The sequence below is a fragment of the Gopherus flavomarginatus genome, chromosome 2 (assembly GCF_025201925.1).
Source record: "Gopherus flavomarginatus isolate rGopFla2 chromosome 2, rGopFla2.mat.asm, whole genome shotgun sequence".
Classification (NCBI taxonomy): domain Eukaryota; kingdom Metazoa; phylum Chordata; order Testudines; family Testudinidae; genus Gopherus; species Gopherus flavomarginatus.
In genome coordinates this window covers 61,876,055-61,893,890 of record NC_066618.1, presented here as the reverse complement: position 1 = coordinate 61,893,890, position 17,836 = coordinate 61,876,055, and the positions used below count along the sequence as shown (strand labels likewise).

The window sequence follows — 17,836 nt, the reverse complement described above, 5'->3', positions numbered from 1 at the left end:
AATAAAGAAGTACTTGGACACAGGACAGGGAGCCATTGGAAATCCATGAGTCTAGTCTAGAAACAGAGGTCATTAATGACACTCTGCCTTTAACTCTATTCTTCAAAAGATTGGGATGGGGAAGGGGAGTGCACTGAAGGATAGAGGTCAGTGAATGGATGGACTGATGTTTGGATAGCCGTAGGAAAAATATAAATGCCTACTTCAGTATGATGAATCAAGAGATTCTTGACAGAAAAGTAACTGACCATTCTTATCCCATTTGTTATGCTGCAGTATAGACAGTCAGAATCAGCTCCAACACAAACTAGAACGGTTGTCATGCAGCCGCTGATACAGGATGCTTAGTAGACCCTGTGCCGGTGGAAGATTGGTGTAGTGTAGTTAAACTCCAATACTCACCTTCCTTCCCCCAGTGCATCCCCCCCACACCTCTACAGGCTACCTACCTACACGTTGGGGGGCATAGGAACAGACCAGGAGTGTCAGAAGCTCCCTAAAAGTGATGGGGCCAAGGCCCCCGATGCCCCCTGTTCTGGCACCCCTGGCACAGACCTGAATCCAGCTCATATGCACTAAGCAGGGTTCCCCTACACCGGAGAATTCTCTGTACATTTACAGCTAGACTATGACTCACTTATGCTGCCTGAGTGGCATAAAGGTGATGTAAATTCACTATAGAATCTGGCACCCACCATATCAAAGTCTATCATGTTAGATGTTAAATATTTTGTCAGCAGGTTATGATTAACCCTACAGTTCTACATGACAGCCTGTGTCTCAACTCAGTACAACTCAGGCAGGTGAGTCATCTTGTTCGTTAACATGTGATCTAACACAATATAACTCTTCCAGTGTAGACAAGCCTTGGGGATCCCAGCTAATTTTGAGTATAAAAAGGACAAGAGTTTGGGGGACAGGGTGTGGCAGAGTGGGGGGGTCCACAAATTCTAGATCAACTGCAGGTTATTCATCCTATACTGCATATAGCAACTTGTTTGGGAGAAGAATGCTGCAGTGGGACTAGATGCAGAAGAAAGGAAACTAACTCTGGAAAACTGAGAACAGCCATAAACTGGAGATGGCCTGTGAAATGCTGGGTAATAGCTAGGTCAAAAATGAAGTGCTGGACTTTCTGGAATTGGTAGGTGTATATTCTGTCAAAATAGGAAATATGGATAGTAACTGGTTTGTGCCTTCCATCTGATGACCTCAAATTGATTTATAATCATAGAATCAGAAATGTAGAATGGAAGGGACCTTGAGAAGTCATCTAGCACAGCCCCCGCCCACACAGGCATGATCAAGTATACTCTAGACCATCCCTGACAAGTGTTTGTCCAACCTGTTCTTAACCTCATTTGGAAGCCTCCTCTGAGCTTAACTAGCCTTATACTTAAAGTTTTTCCTATTATCTAACCTAATATTTCATAATATTTAACTTAACTGAATTAAGCCTCAGGACATCCCGTAACTTTTATAGGTGGGGAAACTTGACAATCTCTGTGGCTCAAAGTATGTGGCAAAGCTGGGAAGAGAATTCTGACCCGTCTTTATCATAAGACTCTGGTAATAAAATAAGATTAATTTGTCTGTAGTTGAAGCTCCTAGAATCTAACTTTTACTACATGGAGATTTATTTCCCCAGCTTTCTGTACAGAAGTGGTTTTAACTAGGGCTGTCAATTAATTGCAATTAACTCACACAATTAACTCAAAAGATTTATCACGATTAATCGCCTTATAACATTAGAACACCAATAGATATTTATTAAATATTTTTGAATGTTTTTCTACATTTTCAATATTGATTTCAATTACCACACAGACTACAAATTGCACAGCGCACACTTTATGATTATTTTTTATTACAAATACATGCAGTGTAAAAATGATAAAAAATAGTATTTTTCAATTCACCTCATACAAGTACTGAAGTGCAATCTCTTTATCATGAAAGTGTAACTTAAAATGCAGATTTTTTGGTTTTAACTGCATTCAAACAAAACAGTGTAAAACTTTAGAGCCTACAAGTCCACTCAGTCCTACTTCTTATTCTGCCAACCACTAAGACAAACAAGTTTATTTGCATTGACGGGAGATACTGCTGCATGCTTCTTATTTACAATGTCACCTGAAAGTGAGAACAGGCATTCACATGGCTTTTTTGTAGCTAGTGTTGCAAGATATTTACCTCCCAGATATGTTCAACATTCGTATGTCCTTTCATGTTTCAGCCACCATTCTAGAGGACATGCTTCCATGCTGATGATGCTTGTTAAAAAAATATTTCATCAATTAAATTTGTGACTGTACTTCTTGGAGGGAGAATTGTATGTCTCCTGCTCTGTTTTACCCACCTTATGCATATATTTCATATTATAGCAGTCTCAGACAATGACCCAGCACATGTTCATTTTAAGAACACTTTAACAGCAGATTTGACAAAATGCAAAGAAGGTACCGATGTGAGATTTCTAAAAATAGCTACAGCACTCAACCCAAGATTTAAGAATCTGAAGTGCCATCCAAAATCTGAGAGGGACAAGGTGTGGAGCATGATTTTGAAGTCTTAAAAAGAGCAACATACAGATGTGGAAACTACAGAACTCAAACCACCAAAATAGAAAATCAACCTTCTGCTGGTGGCATCTGACTCAGATGATGAAAATGAACATGTGTCAGTCCATACTGCTTTGGATCGTTATCAAGCAGAACCCATCATCAGCAAGGAAGCATGTCCTCTGGAACGGTGGTTGAAGCATGAAGGGACATTTAGTGCATCTGGCATGTAAATATCTTGCAATGCCAGCTACAACAGAGCCACGTGAATGCCTGTTCTCACTTTCAGGTGAAATTGTAAACAAGAAGCAGGTAGCATTATCTCCTGTAAATTGTAACCAACCTTGTTTGTCTGAGTGATTGGCTGACCAAGAAGTAGGACTGAGTGGACTTGTGGGCTCTAAAGTTTCATATTGTTTTATTTCTGAATGCAGTTATTTTTTTACATAATTCTACATTTGTAAATTCAACTTTCATGATCAAGAGATTGCATTACAGTACTTATATGAGGTGAACTGAATTTTTGTTTTTGTTTTTACAGTGTAAATAACTGTAATAAAAAAATAAATATCAAGTGAGCACTGTACACTTTGTATTCTGTATAGTAATTGAAATTAATATATTTGAAAGTGTAGTAAAGATACAAAAATATTTAAAATAAATGGTATTCTATTGAAAACAACAAGGAGTCCTTGTGGCACCTTTGTATTTATTTGTTAGACTCTAAGGTGCCACAAGGACTCCTCATTGTTTTTGCTGATACAGACTAACACGGCTACCACTTTGAAACCTGATATTCTATTGTTGTTTAACAGCGCGATTAATCATGATTAATTTTTCTAATTGACAGCCCTAGTTTTAACTATATTTTTTAAAAGAAATTGTTATTTTTATCTAGTTGACAATCCTGGAAAAGTGTTTGTATATGTTTCTTGGTGATTTAGACTGTAGTGTTAAAATGACTTTAATCTTTTAAGCCTTATATAATACTATCAGATAAACACAAAGATTTAATTAAAAATGTTTCAGTAACAGATATTATTACCTTTAAATGGACAATTCAAATACATTGCAGTAACTGCCAAGCAGGGCCAGCTCCATCGTTTTTGCTGCCCCAAATGCCACCCCCCACAAAAAAAAGGCCGCAATCGGCAACAGCTCTACTGCCGCTGCTTCATTATTCAGTGGCAATTCAGTGGCAGGTCCTTCCCTCTGAGAGGGACTGAGGGACCCGCTGCCGAATTGCTGCGCTGGTGCCTGGAATCGGCCCTACTGTCAAGTGGTATCTTTCCTTTATCTAGTGTTGCATTACAATAAGTGAATTATTATGAGCCCATTTCAAAATCTGATAATGCCATATCGCTTCAGGATGCCTTTTTGAGTGTATTTGTAATTTATACAAATGAGCTACTTAAGTCAGATTACTCATGTAAAACAGCAAAACACATTGGGAAGGAGACCCCTTTCCCTATAGTCTGCTGAAAAAGATAAGGTATTTGGATAAACACTGGCCTATGAACAAACCACCCCATAATAGAAGCCAAGGGGATCCAAGATGTGGGCTGCAAGAAGCAAACATGGAGTTCTCCAGCTCAACAGAAGATCTTGCAGTACTAATGATTCCCTTATTCTAAGGGAATTGCCACATTAAATCAAACCAATGGTCCATCTAGTTCAGCATCCTGTCACTGAATGAGTCACAGGAAGGTAAGAAACTCCTTAGTTTCTTATGGGATACCCTGCCCCCAAAGAAAGTTTCTTACTAATTCTCAATAATTCGAGGTTGCATTAAGGTCTGAAGCAGAGAGGATTATTTCTCTTGCAAAACTCTTGTTAATTTCTAATATTTATTATAAAAACTCTGGATATTCTTGTTAACCATACAAAGGTCTAAATCCTCTTTGAATCCTGCTCAGCTCTTGAACTTAATGATATGCACTAGCTCAACCACAAGATATAGACTTGACACAAAAATTAACAGGTGAAATACAATGGCCTGTATTATGCAGGAAATTAGACTAGATCATCATTACAATCTTTATGTAATTAATGCCAGGCATAAATGCAGGTGGGCATGAGCTTCCAGTGCCCATTCTGGAAGTTATTCCTATGCACCACCAAGTCAACAACCACATAACGACTGATTCTGCAGGGATATACAACTCATACAAATCATTCTGTTATTTATATCCATTGCCACTTTTGTTTATTAAATCTATTGGTTATATATAGCTGAATGGCTTTGGGGAAATTCTGTAATTTCTTGTTAATGGCCTAATGTGCTCCAACTGAAAATGCAGGATGCCCTTCAATAGGTTTCTAGGAAAAGTAGTAATAAAGCTTAATACAACCATATCTTTGACACTAAAACAAAGACTTTATGGCTTTTCAGAGCTGGGGAGTAATAAAACCAGTTATCTTTCTGGACAGAGTCAGTGCCTTGCCATAGAGATAGACACAAGCCAATGAAATGAGCTCAAGATCCTGGAAGAGGACTATCGTCGTTCAGACAGTACTTACAATAAGCTTTTTCCTAATTGCTCCTAGCTTTTCAGTGGCTGCTGCTAGTTCGGCATTTGCCTGGGCTAATGCATGACGTTTTGGCTCCACATCACAATACACCTTGAGAAATAGAGAGAGTATAGTTTTATTAGGACAAAAAGTAGGCCTTGTAGTCATCCACAAAAACTGCAAATGATGAAAGAGCTGCTAATCTGTACAATGAACCAGTAAGTCACAGGTTGCATACATTTGCTTTACCTTTTGTATATGGTAGTGAAATACATACAAACCTACATTAAATACATAACTATAGCTATACACATATACTACTTGCTTTCTAGGAGAGGAGTCATCCCTTGTAGTTCTGACAGTAGCTTATTTAAGGCTATCTTAAATAGAAATGAATGCTGCCCACTCATACCAAACACTTCCAACTTTTGTTTCCTTAGCACAGAAAGTAGGGGTGGGAGTTAATTTGTGAAAACAGGTCTGCTGTGCAAACCTAATCAATTCACACATGGAATGATTTTTTTGGGCTCAGAATTAAAAGGGAAAAGTGTGCATTTAATTTAAATAGTACATTGTAATCAAGTAGATTTTTTAATATTCACAGTTAAATGACATCCAGCCATCATATTGCAATGGGCTCACTAGTTTGCATATATACCACTGGCATCTACTGGAGAATCAGAATTGCTCAACTGTGTCTCAAACTGCCTGCCATGTAGACAGCTAGCTGAGATTTTCCTTTAGATTAAGTGGAAGGGGGATGTGTATCTGGAGAAAAAGGATATACGATCTGTCCTCACTGTTGCATCATAACCCCAATGGCCACAAATTTGTTCTTTAAAAATGAAGTTTTCAAGCCTTAGCACTGTTTTCCATTTAACCTCCATCTGCATTTAATCTTGTATCTTCACTGAAAATAATACACTGAGTCTGCTGAAATAGTCACAAGCATCTATTGTAGTATCCTTCCAAACTCACCTACTTGTCCAGTCAGAGATCAAATATTTTGATACACAGTACCTCATAGAATTTTACTATGTTGATAACCCAGGCACAGAGACCAGCTGCTGCAAAGGACTTTGTGCGGACCAAATTTGGGTTGAATTCTGGATCTTTCAAGTAATGTTCTTTGACCACTTTCAGACAGTTCTCAGGAATATGCTCCTTATCATAACTAATTAAAGCTTGTAGGAAGTCATCAACCTGCAAGAATAAGAGGCCTAATGTACTCAATCCATTCACACTGCAGAGAACATTCCAGATCACGTTAACTCCTGCTTCATGACCTTAAAATATAAAAGCAAAATTGGCACTCTGCATTTAGTTTGTTTTTGGAGATTGCACTGAGCACTAAAAGAATACAAATTTGAAAGAAAAAAAAAGGTGTGGCCTAAAGCACATCTTCACAGGAATCATTCATTTACAAAACCCCTCCCATCACACCCCCTCAAAAAACCCCAACTGCTCGAGTTGCTTTTTGCAATTAATTTGGGAAATTGTCTAATATCAGGTAAAAACATATATACAATTTTCTCTCTCTTATACTTGACTGCTCTCAGTTTTGCAAATAATGAGTAACTCCCAGCTGATGCTCATGTTGACTTCAATATGCCACTGAAGCCACAGGGAGACATGCTTTATAACAATATGACATACAGATCCTTCAATTAAGTCTGTAAGAACGTAACATTACACTTGACTCAAAACTACCCTGGACTGTAATATTTAATTAACTAGCCGTACTCTCACCCATCACACATAGCCAACAGATGATTTCCCACTGTCCAGTACCTTTCCCATGAAAACTTTAGCAGCTTTCCAACTTCGGTCTTTGGGTACTTTGCCTTTATAAGCCAGTAATACCATGACTGCAGCAGTAACATTTGTTACTGCGATCGGTGGGTTGGGGAAGGCTTTCAATTCAGTGAGATTAACCTGAACAGCAATCACAAAAAAAATCAGCAGAAAGCTGCCAAACACAGAGTTAGCTATCTACAAAGTGAGAGATGTCTACAGAGAAATAATGCAATTGCTGGTGCAGCAGAAGTACAGCAGAATCATTCTGATTAAGAGATTAGGAATGCACAGCTGTACTCTTTGATGACTCTTAGTTGCTTGTGATCCCATTGGTCATTATTTCATATAATAAGTAGAGCTGCAACTACCTGCATGATAGTTAAAGGAAGCCATCACTGTCCAGGAGCACTAAAACAAACAAGCAATGTTCTGTATGGATTCTTTATACACATACAATTTTCTACAGCGAAAAGTGCAAAAGCCATTTTTTCATGCAAGTTTCCTGATAGACTTGAACCCAAATCAACTAATTATTCTTGTTGCAGTCAATATTATATTTAATATAGATTATTTGATGCGACTTGACTTTATCGTCAGTGAAATAAATCACAGTAAAATAACCTATACACTTGTACCATACTGTAGTGCTACTACTTTCAATAACAGTAGGTAAAATAATCTATACACATCATACTATTTTGTCAGTTTCTTCTGGACACATGCACTTCTTCCCCCTATCCCGCATACACACATAGCAGATCCTATGTCACAGTGATGCTTCCAATCAGCCAGAGCTCAAGAGGTTCAAGGTGCTCCTTCATACTAATTATGCAGCTTCTACAAAATTCCCAGGAGCTGCCAGTTTAGGGAGATGGGAGAACAAGCTCGTTTCTGATCTTTTATTGATCAGTACAGCAACAAGCCCAATGGGCTGAGCTATACATAACTTATTAAAATCCTTCAAAGGAAGTTCCTCACAGCCATTAAACTGCCTGATTCTTACCTTATTAAGTGTATTTAAAGCTGCTGTAGCAGCCACTAGAGCAGGTTCAGCTTTCACCAGGTCATCTTCACATTCTCTCTGCTTCAGAGATACTTCTGTTTGGATTGCCACTACCTATTCAAACAAAGAATCTTAAGAGTTTACCCTGAGACCTAATTTTCCACATACAGTCAGAGCTGCTTAAGCTGCAGACAGATCTTTTTCTTAGTGTCTGGGTATGCAAGCAATATATAGTAAATAGTAACCTCTCTTACATTAGGCACTGTCACATAAACTGGCAAATCCTATGCTCCTATCATGAGAACCAAAAAATCATACAATGATCCTAAGAAAGAGACAATGGGTCAGATCTCCAGCTGTGACTGAGCTCTGCAAAGTTAAAGCTCCACAGGGCAGGTGACTTACAACCCCAGGCTTATAGGGAGACCACTATTGCAGGCTCCTCTTCCTGCAGACCACTGCATCCAGACAAAGCATAAACCCCATTACTTCTGATAAAGAGTTCAGAGTGCCACATTCCTTTCATCCTAGCTGCTCTTTGCTGTCCTAAATCATGAAGTTGCTCCCTTTTGCTGTTCTATCCTTTTTAAAGCAGAAACATGGAAGAAGATGGAGGATACCCTTTGAAATTCTTTGAGGGAAAAACACATTGATATCAAGAATACAGACAAAATAGTGAGTAGGCAAATGGAGGAGCTAGAAAATGGCAGAAAAATTGCCACATTTGTCAATCTCAGACAGATTTATCTGGCATCATGACAAAAAAAAGTTAAGTTATGCTATCATTTGCCCAGTTATGTAATCACAATATACTCTGGTCAGGGTCATAACTAAACACTCTGATAGTGTAAACGATGATGATGGAAACTGACAATTTTATAACTAAATATAAAATAAAAAATGTATGCCAGGCTTAAATTTGGTGAATGTGTTTTATTCTTGGAATATATATTTTTTTAATTGGTTTTGATTGTATTAATACATCAGGTAAGAAAATAGACATTTAGACCACTTTGGGATTTTGTAATTGTGTAATTGAAAAACAGAATGAATTTTAAAAAATGGAAATTTGCCCAGAGCTTCTGGTTTATGACATTGTTTTTGTACTGTGGAAATAAATTAAGCTTTCTGATAACTTAATGGTGTCAGCTCTATTTTAATAATACCCACTAATTAAATAAACATGCATTTAAAAAGCCATTTCAGAACAGACACAAGGCACTTTGTAAGGGAGAACTTGTATACCAGTGGCTAAATTACCACCTACACAGAGCAATTACTCTTATCCTGAAACCACCCTGGAAATACACTGCAAAATTTGTTACCTGATCATTTCCTTTCTAGATATGGCCTCTTTGCCATTTGAAGACATTTGGATTGCTATTCGCTTCCTGCAAATATCATAGGCAGCTCAGATTTGTCCATGAGGCTCCACACCTTGAACACACTCCTCCTGCTCTCATTCCAGAAGTGTATAATAAATGTGGCTAAATAAAATGCCACTCTTAACGAACTTTTATTTTTAATCTGCTAGTAAAAATTTAGTGCTTCATCACAATTGCGGAAGCACTCATCTGGAGTGAAAGTGGAAGGGTCATGGCTCTTTCTTAGAGCCTCATGGACAAGTATGAGAGGCCTCCAACATCTGTAGAATGAGGAAATTGAAAATAGTATAATTAAGTTATTTAGGTACCATGGCTTGGAGCACTTTCCACTCAAGGAATTTTGCTTCTGTAGAAAAATGAAGGCAAACTCAACAGCACTCTTTAAAAACAGTGTTGTTGGGAGTGACTACATAGCAGCTTTACAGAATTTCAATTCAATTCAGTGAGACTTTATTGGCATGACAACTCACACAAATATTGCCAAAGGAGGAGAGGCAAGAAGAGGAAGATCTTCCTCAATGGTTGACTCCCTTTCTGCCCAGGATGCTGCCATCAAGAATGTTGAATGGGCACTGATCCCCTTGGGATTGGTTTGATGTCTGGCGATGGAGGAGCTTTCAGGCCCAGACATTTAGGGTGAAAGAAATGAACAGACAGCAGAACAAATCAGTTCCTACGGTAAAACTGAACTACTCTTTCATACAGGTGTAGAGGCTTTGGGAAAAACAAAGGAAGAACAATTTTCTGTGATGTATAGAAAGAAGAGTTTATCTTGGTAACAAATGATTCAGTAGTATGAAAAATGACTTATGGAAGATGTAGTAAGAGCAGAGGCTTCAGACTTTTCTGATATGACAGTGATCAAGAAGCATGACTGCATGGAAATAAAATGCAGGGACTTAGATGCCATCTGTTTGATTGGGTCATGAGAGCCTACAGAATTATGGGAAGATCCCAGGTAGGAAAAGGCAGGTCTGACTGCTAGTTTTGGTAGACATGCTCCCCTAAGAGCCTGACTACCATTGGGTGATCTACCAGAGACATGGAAGAGCCTGTGTTTATAACACTATTTAGTGCTGAGACATGAGATATAATGGTAAGAGGTCTTTGGCCCAAGTTTAGGCCATCTTGCAACACATCCAGAAGAGCTAGGATGACTAGTTTCCTGGAGTTGTCTTTCTAGCCTGATGTCAGTAGAATTTTGCCCAAATTCTTGTGTAGGCTAAGAGGGTGGAAGGCCTGTGGGATGCTAAGATAGTCTATTTTTGTGGGTCATCTAAGCTAGCCAAGCTGTCACACTCCAAAATCAGGACCTGGCTAAAGGACAGGAGATCCTGTCAGGTGGGAGACTGCCTAGAAACAGTTCTCAGTACCATGGCCTTCTTCCATACTTTCCTCTTTTTTCACCTTCTGAGTGACTCTTCCTAGCAGAAGGGCAGGGAAAGCAGAGAGACAAAACAGATCTGAGTCAGAGTGTCCAGTGAGGTGCAGTCTTCTTCTCAGGTGAACAAGAGTTTCACCTTTGCATTTTGATTGTATGCAAACAGATCTCCCTGGAGATAGCCTGGGGTACTGGAAATCAACTGTAATAGTTCTAGGTTTAGGGAGCATTCCATGTAGTCTCTCTGCTGATAGCTTAGACAGCCTGCTTTTGTGTTCAGCATCCCTCTTATGTAAATCACTCTGATGCAGCTAGGGGTGGCCTTCTGCCCAAGAGACAATCTGTCCCACTTCAGCAAATACGCTTGAGTTTCTTGTCCCCACCTCACATTGTATAGGAATCAAGTACTATCCCTTTAAATAATTTGGGAGCCCTCAAGTAGGCCTCCCTGTCTTCTGTTCTGAAGGCATTCAGAAGCCTGGTAGAGCAACAGCAAACATAAGTAGCTAGAGAAGTCTTGTGTTTTTCTATACAGTTAATAAATACCATTATTTGGAATCCAGTTGTGCCCATGTGGTTTCCTCATATTCCTCCTGTTGTGTAGAGGGAAAGGACAACACTCCTTGTCCATTTATATATAGAACAGTCATCATATTGTTGTGCTCCTTTTTCAGGGGTTCCTGGAAGTCCCAAAGAGCCAGCCTGAATTGTTCTTGATCAGTGAGGATGGTCTGATTTGTGTAGTACCAACAACCTTGCAGAGGTTTCTCTGGAAAAGTCTTGGCTGGTGCTGGGTAAGCCCAGAGGTCTTAAACATTGTCCTGTCTGAGTCCCTTTTCCTGGCCAAGTGAGGGCCCCTGAGCTGTGAGAGATTGTGGGAGAGCTCCTAGTCTTTGCCTCATGATACAGTTTCCTTAGACATGGGAGCACCTCATGGCCTATCTACTCAGTTTGACCATCTCTGCCATGTGCGAGAAGAGGGGAATAGAGGGAGGGGACTGATTCAGGGAAATGATCTCTGAAAAACTGTCATTCTGTAGATGAAAGATTGATTGGGGGCAGGTTGAAAAGGGTAATTTTGCACACCGCTGCCCCCTGAAGTTGGGGATTTAAAACTAGAGTGGTGACAGATAAGCGAGGAGTGCCGAGCTTCTGCTCAGTCTGCATGATGGAAAGTGGAGAGTTTGGAGAGAGGGCAGGAGAGACCTGGCCATACTGTGACACAGAAACGCCATTGGTGCCAATTGGCAAAGGGTTCACTGCAACTCCTGTCTCAGTCCTGACAAACTCACTATACCTAATAAATTGCTTTCATGGTATTTATCCATAAAAGATAGCATGTGAGATCCCTACTGAAAGTGTGTATCTTATTGATACCCATAACCATTGTGAGATGTGGGTATGGTGATATTTAAGGAGTAATGTCACTACATTGAAAATCATGCTCTTATGGTCTTGGAGCGAAAATGAGTCACCAGAGAAGCATATGTCTCAGCAGAGGCCCATTCAAGTTGGAAGGTGTTGTCACCCTGCACAGGCTAGCCAAATATGTAATGCGTTGCTCTGTTGTCCTCCATTGCAACAATCCAAAGAAGCCAATAGAAAACAAACTACAAACATTGAAACCAGCTGGAAGTGGAAAGGAAGGATATGACAACAAAGGGGTCACCCTGTCTGTGAATAAAGGCAACAGACTGATTCAATATATCAACAGGATGGAGAAAAATACTCTGGATCCATTCTCTGAGGAGCAGAAATGCTTCATGAAAGATTGGGTCCTGGCTTCTTGGGGCTAGTGAGTGCTACAAAAGACTGAACATTGGGGGTGAGAATCTGCTTTATTAGCTAGGAAATGTAACTATCAATAAGTGCAGGCCCTAGTTCATGTTTTATGGTTTTGTTTTATATGTAACTGTTTGTTCTCCCTGGTTTCTATGTGAATCTCTTTTTTTCTTAAATAAATTTCTCTTTGATTTATTATAACCGAACTCAAATGCTGCATGTGATGCAAGGGTGGTGTTCTAAGGCAAAACTAGGGTACACCATTCCTTTGGAAATGGAGGATCTGGGATTTCTGTGGTTATCCAGTGATCAGGGGCTGAACATCACAGGGGGACACTTTGAATGGACTTAAGGCCTGGAGTGCAGCTATTTTCAACTGGCAGGGCTGGTGTAGCCAAGAAAAGAGTGTTTGAGCAGCTGACAGGCTGATTGTGTCAGGGCGTTAACACCCAGCTGGCACAGGCAAGGCTTCTTTGCACCGCAGGCAGGTGGCAACAAAGTGATTCGCAGTTCTGAGTGCCCCGAGCATCATCTCACCTACCCCAGAGCAAAGAACAAATTTCAGAAACAAATATGACCATTAAAAATAGCCCAGGCCACCAATAATTTTCCCTTCTAGATGCTGTGGGACAGTCACTTGCACAAGTACCACCCCAGTGTCTCCCCGGTGACCACAGAACTCCTGCTTGACTATCAGACATCTAATATGTGGGTTGAATTATTTGAGGCCTGGCCAATAAGAGGTCTGTCTTGGCTCCTTACAAGCTCAGGGTTACTCCACCGGTCTGGTCTCATACAGTCTGGCTTCATCCAAGTCTGAACCTGCCAAATTCTTCCACACTAGACTATTCTGATCCCTCAAAATATATTTTAAGCTTCTTGGAGAACCTACGTACTTGAGTAGATAACCTGGTGCAGGTGAGGGTTGGCTGGGAATCCTGGTTTAGCCGGGCCCTTTGGTGCAGCTAACTCTTTGAATTTCAGCAGGCCCCATCACTCCTTGGGAGTAGCAGAAGTATATTCCAAGTTACCCCTGTGATATCAGGATTCCCCTGCTCCCCAGCAGCACACCAGATCTTCTCACTCTCTTAGCTCCCACACCAGCTGCTGCAGCAGTAGGGATCCTGCCTCTGCACGTTTGGTCAGGGAACAGGAAGCTCAGTCTCTAAGGGCAAGTCCACACTACAGTCGGGATCAATGCGCTGAGATCGAGCCACTGGCAGTCGATTTAGCAGGTCTAGTAAAGACCCACCAAATCAACTGCAGATCGCTCTGTCGTCCACTCCTGTACTCTACTCCCAAGAAGAGTATGGTAAGTCGACGGGAGATTTTCTCCCACCAACAACCCGAGGTATCTCAATGTAAAGTATGTTGACTCCAGCTACATAGTGTATGTTGACTTACTGCGGTAGTGTAGACATAGCCTAACTCTCTGCAGGGGCTACTTCTCCTCTGAACAGGGAGTGGGTGGCTCATTCTCCAGGGTCTCCCCGTGCTCCTAATGCTGCTCTTTCCTGGCTCAGTAGAGGAGCAAGCTGCTTGGCTCCCTGCAGTGACTGAACCTCATGGTGGAGCAACAAGTTGCCCAGTCTCTGCCTGGCTTCCTGCTTTTGCTGCTACCTGCAGGGGGAAGGTGTTTACCACAGCCCCCACTCTTCCCATCCCCAACCTTCACCATCTGGGAAATACCTGCAGGCTTCTTTCCCAGAAGTCTCCGTGTAGCTGGGCAGCACAGCTTCTCTCTTTCTAGCTGTAGGGTTGTCCCATTTTATGTTTTAACTACTATATAGGTGAGACTTGTTCTGACATTTACTGATGGTCTCCGCTGCCATTCACATATCCAGGGATTCTAAGGAGAGCCCATGAGTAACCTGACACAGTGCAATGGGCTCCCCTAGTATTAGCACTGGTTTAATTTCAGGTGTGAATTTAAACAGATATGGTTAAATCAATACAGATTCCTTGTGGGCACTCTTATTTTGGTTTAAGAGATTTTTATATTAGTTTGTCTGAAGTCTGTTAGGAAAGGCTTAACATAAACCAAATTAAGCCACTCTTAAAACTGAAATAAGAGCATTCACACATCCTTGTGCAATGGCTGAACTATATCAGTTTAAAAACTGATTTGGGTTATATCAGTGCAAATTTATCATATAGACAAGCCCTTAGTACAGGATTTCTGTATCACTTACACTTGCATATTTGGGAGGTTACTGTACTTATGTTTTTAAGGATATGCTGCCTGGGGCTGAAGTCAGTTGTATTTAGTTTGGTCTTTATCCTTGTATCTCACAACTCATGTGAAATAGCTTCTCATGCACACATTTCCTGTTAGGTCTTGCTTGAATAAAGCCTAATTACAGAGAAAGAAAAGTATTACAGTGATTGGGATATTAATATTTGGATAGATGCTACACTGCATTGGCAGTAAAAAAAGTCTCCCCAAGAACTTTTACTATGAATAGGTAATGTCCTAGTTACAGTAGTTATTCGTACAATAATCTGGGCTGGCAGCTGTGTGTGTGTGTGTGGGGGGGTGTGTTTAGAATACATAGATACACATACAAAACAAGAAAACAACAAACTAGGAATAAACTCAGATTAAGGGACACATTGCTAAATCAGGAAACTCAATCCCTCCTGCCTTTCCCCACCTCCAAAACAACATGAGTTCAGGATTGAGTTGGTGGGAGTTACAGGTTGAATTTCCCAGCATTCGTCAGTTTGCATCACAGACATAGCATACTTTAAAATTAAGTACTGTGTATAGTTTTCAGCTCTTCCTTTGTTCACACTTTCTCTCCATTTGCTGCACGCCTGCTAGCCTAAGCTACTGATACTACTATATATGGGAAGAAATACAAATTCTGTATTAGACAAGCTGCACTAATATGGGAAGATACAAGTCAGCAGATCAGCCCGAGAGCTGTGGCGAGACAAGGTGGGTAAGGTAATATCTTTTATTGGACCGACTTCTGTTCGTGAGAGAGAGAAGCTTTTGAGATGCACCAAGCTCTTCAATAAATTGGTCTAATAAATGATATTACCCCACCCATTTAGTCTTTCTAATATCCTGGGACCAACATGACCACAACAACGCTGCATACAACATATGTAGCACCATTTAAAAATGGTAAGAACGTGTACCAACTGAAATCTCCTGCATCATAAACAGTACCATGCAGTGGTTTGAATACGATGCAGTACCTTCCATTAAACAGAACAGACAATTAAAATATCACACAAAGCTGATTCTTTAGTTTTATTTCCATTTTCTGATTTCCCTCATTTTCTCTTCTTTGTTCTTGTTTATTGTGCTACTACTCTTTGCTTCTTGGTGGCTGGAGGCAGCAAAGAAGCTATACGTATTGATTTTAAGAAAAAAAAGTAAGGGAATGGGAGACAGAAAGGTGATTTCAATCAGTCCATTCCTCCAAGTGGAGGTAGACTTAATACTGATCTCCAACATTTTGGTGGTCCAGTTCAGGGCAGAAGTGCCTACAGACAAGACCTCCTGAGCAATATCTGAATTTCTGGGAGAGCTGGAAATAAAACGTACAATCACACGTAAAAAGTAGTTGGACTACTGAACATGATAATCCAAGTGCAGCACACAAACAAAAAGCATTGTTTTAGTTCGGGAGGGGAGAGCCAGAGTGGTTCCAGCCTCACTCCCCATGCTTACCCAATGTAATTCCAGCATCCACAATACCTATACAACTCTGTACTAGTGTGACAGTGTTGTTTTCTTCTCTGAAGGGGGCAGGTTCCTTATTAGAAAGCAAGACATATCACGATGCATTTATAGCTGTACAGCTACTCTGATGTGATAGAGTGATTGCAGCTGCCAAAGAGTAGCTGCAGCGCTGCTGCCACTGTTTACAAGCTCAAAAGAAGTGACACCATTAAGCAGACTCTCTTGACTCCTGTACAAACTCCATCTTACATCATGGGTCTGGTCCCATCCAGACTCATCCTTCCTCTCTGAGTGATTCTGATGTGATGCGACCACCCCATCCCTCCCCAGTCCTCTAAAGACAGGGCATCTCTAAAGGCAGCATGCATCTAGTAAATGCTTTAAAAACTTACAAAATCCCTACACCATTAGCTTCCTGTGATATTCTGTACCAGTAGCACCCTGGAGCCCCCATATTCACCATTGTGATATGTTTATGATATGTTTTGTACAAAATATACCTTCCGAGGTATCGTTTTAGAAGTCTTGATCTGTTAAACATTAATATCCCATTGGATTGTATGTACCGTCACTGTATGCGAAGTTAGGAAGTATTGTTACTGAAATATGTTGCGAGGTTGGGAACACCCAAAACCAGCCTTTCAGTTACAACAAAGGAGTGGCCACCAGTAGTGTTAATAGCTCATTAACACTTATAAAGAAAAGAATCCACTGTCCCAGAGACTCCTTAGAGAAGTCACGTATGAAATGGAGACTGCTTGACCAATGGGGAGTGCCTGATCCCATCATAACAGCAAGGATCTTTCCAGCATACAGGAAGAAAATTAAAAGAAAAAAAAAAAAAAAAGAGGGGAAGTGACATCATCACTTGGCCTCTCTTCACTGCTCCTCATGTCAACACCTGGAAACTCATCGGGAAGGCAAAGGCTTTGAACTGGGGAAATTTGGTCCCAGGCTAGAAAGAGAGTCCAGTCTGTATATAGAGGAACTGTGACCTGGTTGTATCATCTGTCAGAGCTGTTTGATTCAAGACTTGCTTAGTTATCTTAATCCTAAATGTTTAGTTTATCTCTGACCCTTTATGCCTACCACTTATAATCCTTAAAATCTATCTTTCTGTAGTTAATAAACTCATTTTGATGTTTTATCCTTACTAGTGAGTTGTCTAAAGTGCTTGGGAAACTTGCTAAGGTTACAAAGGCTGGTGCATGTCCACTTTTCCACAAAGGAGTGGCAAACTAGGTAATGAACTTGCACTGGTGAGGGTTCTGACCCAGTGTAAGATGGTACAGTTCTGAGGTGCCAGGATGGAGAGCTGGAGGGAATTGGCTGGAGCCTCCCTATTGATAGTTTATGAGTGGCTGAGAGAACATTCATGTATCACAAGTGTGTCCCTGCCTGTGGTGGTCTGTGCAAGTTCAGTGCCTATTAGATGTTTGTAGCTTGACATCAGCATCAAAATGTGAGGGATACCTCAGGTTGGTGGGTTTGGAGAGGCTCAGTGGTTCCACAGGCCAGGCTGCACACTGGGGACCCTGTAAGACTTCTGCACTCTAAAGGTTTATTTTAATTACTTTAGTTTAAAGTGTGACCAACTGCCAACATTCCATGGTTTGAGAAATATTTATAAACTGCTTGTATTCTCATTTGCTTATCACTTTATATAAAAAATTACAGGTGCAGATTAATCTTTATAAACCATTTGCAGCTTTTTAAAAT

The 17,836-nt window shown here is 40.5% G+C and overlaps 1 protein-coding gene across 1 annotated transcript in view; it reads right to left on the bottom strand.

The window, feature by feature from the left end:
* The window catches only part of DNAH11 (dynein axonemal heavy chain 11), a 299,093-nt gene that overhangs the window by 87,641 nt on the left and 193,616 nt on the right, over positions 1 to 17,836 (bottom strand). The window contains exons 58-61 of the mRNA XM_050938580.1: positions 7,873 to 7,986; positions 6,864 to 7,007; positions 6,093 to 6,275; positions 5,082 to 5,183 (exon numbers count right to left, since the gene is read on the bottom strand). Of these exons, the coding sequence (XP_050794537.1) occupies positions 5,082 to 5,183; positions 6,093 to 6,275; positions 6,864 to 7,007; positions 7,873 to 7,986 (543 nt within the window). The remainder of the gene's footprint in view (positions 1 to 5,081; positions 5,184 to 6,092; positions 6,276 to 6,863; positions 7,008 to 7,872; positions 7,987 to 17,836) is intronic.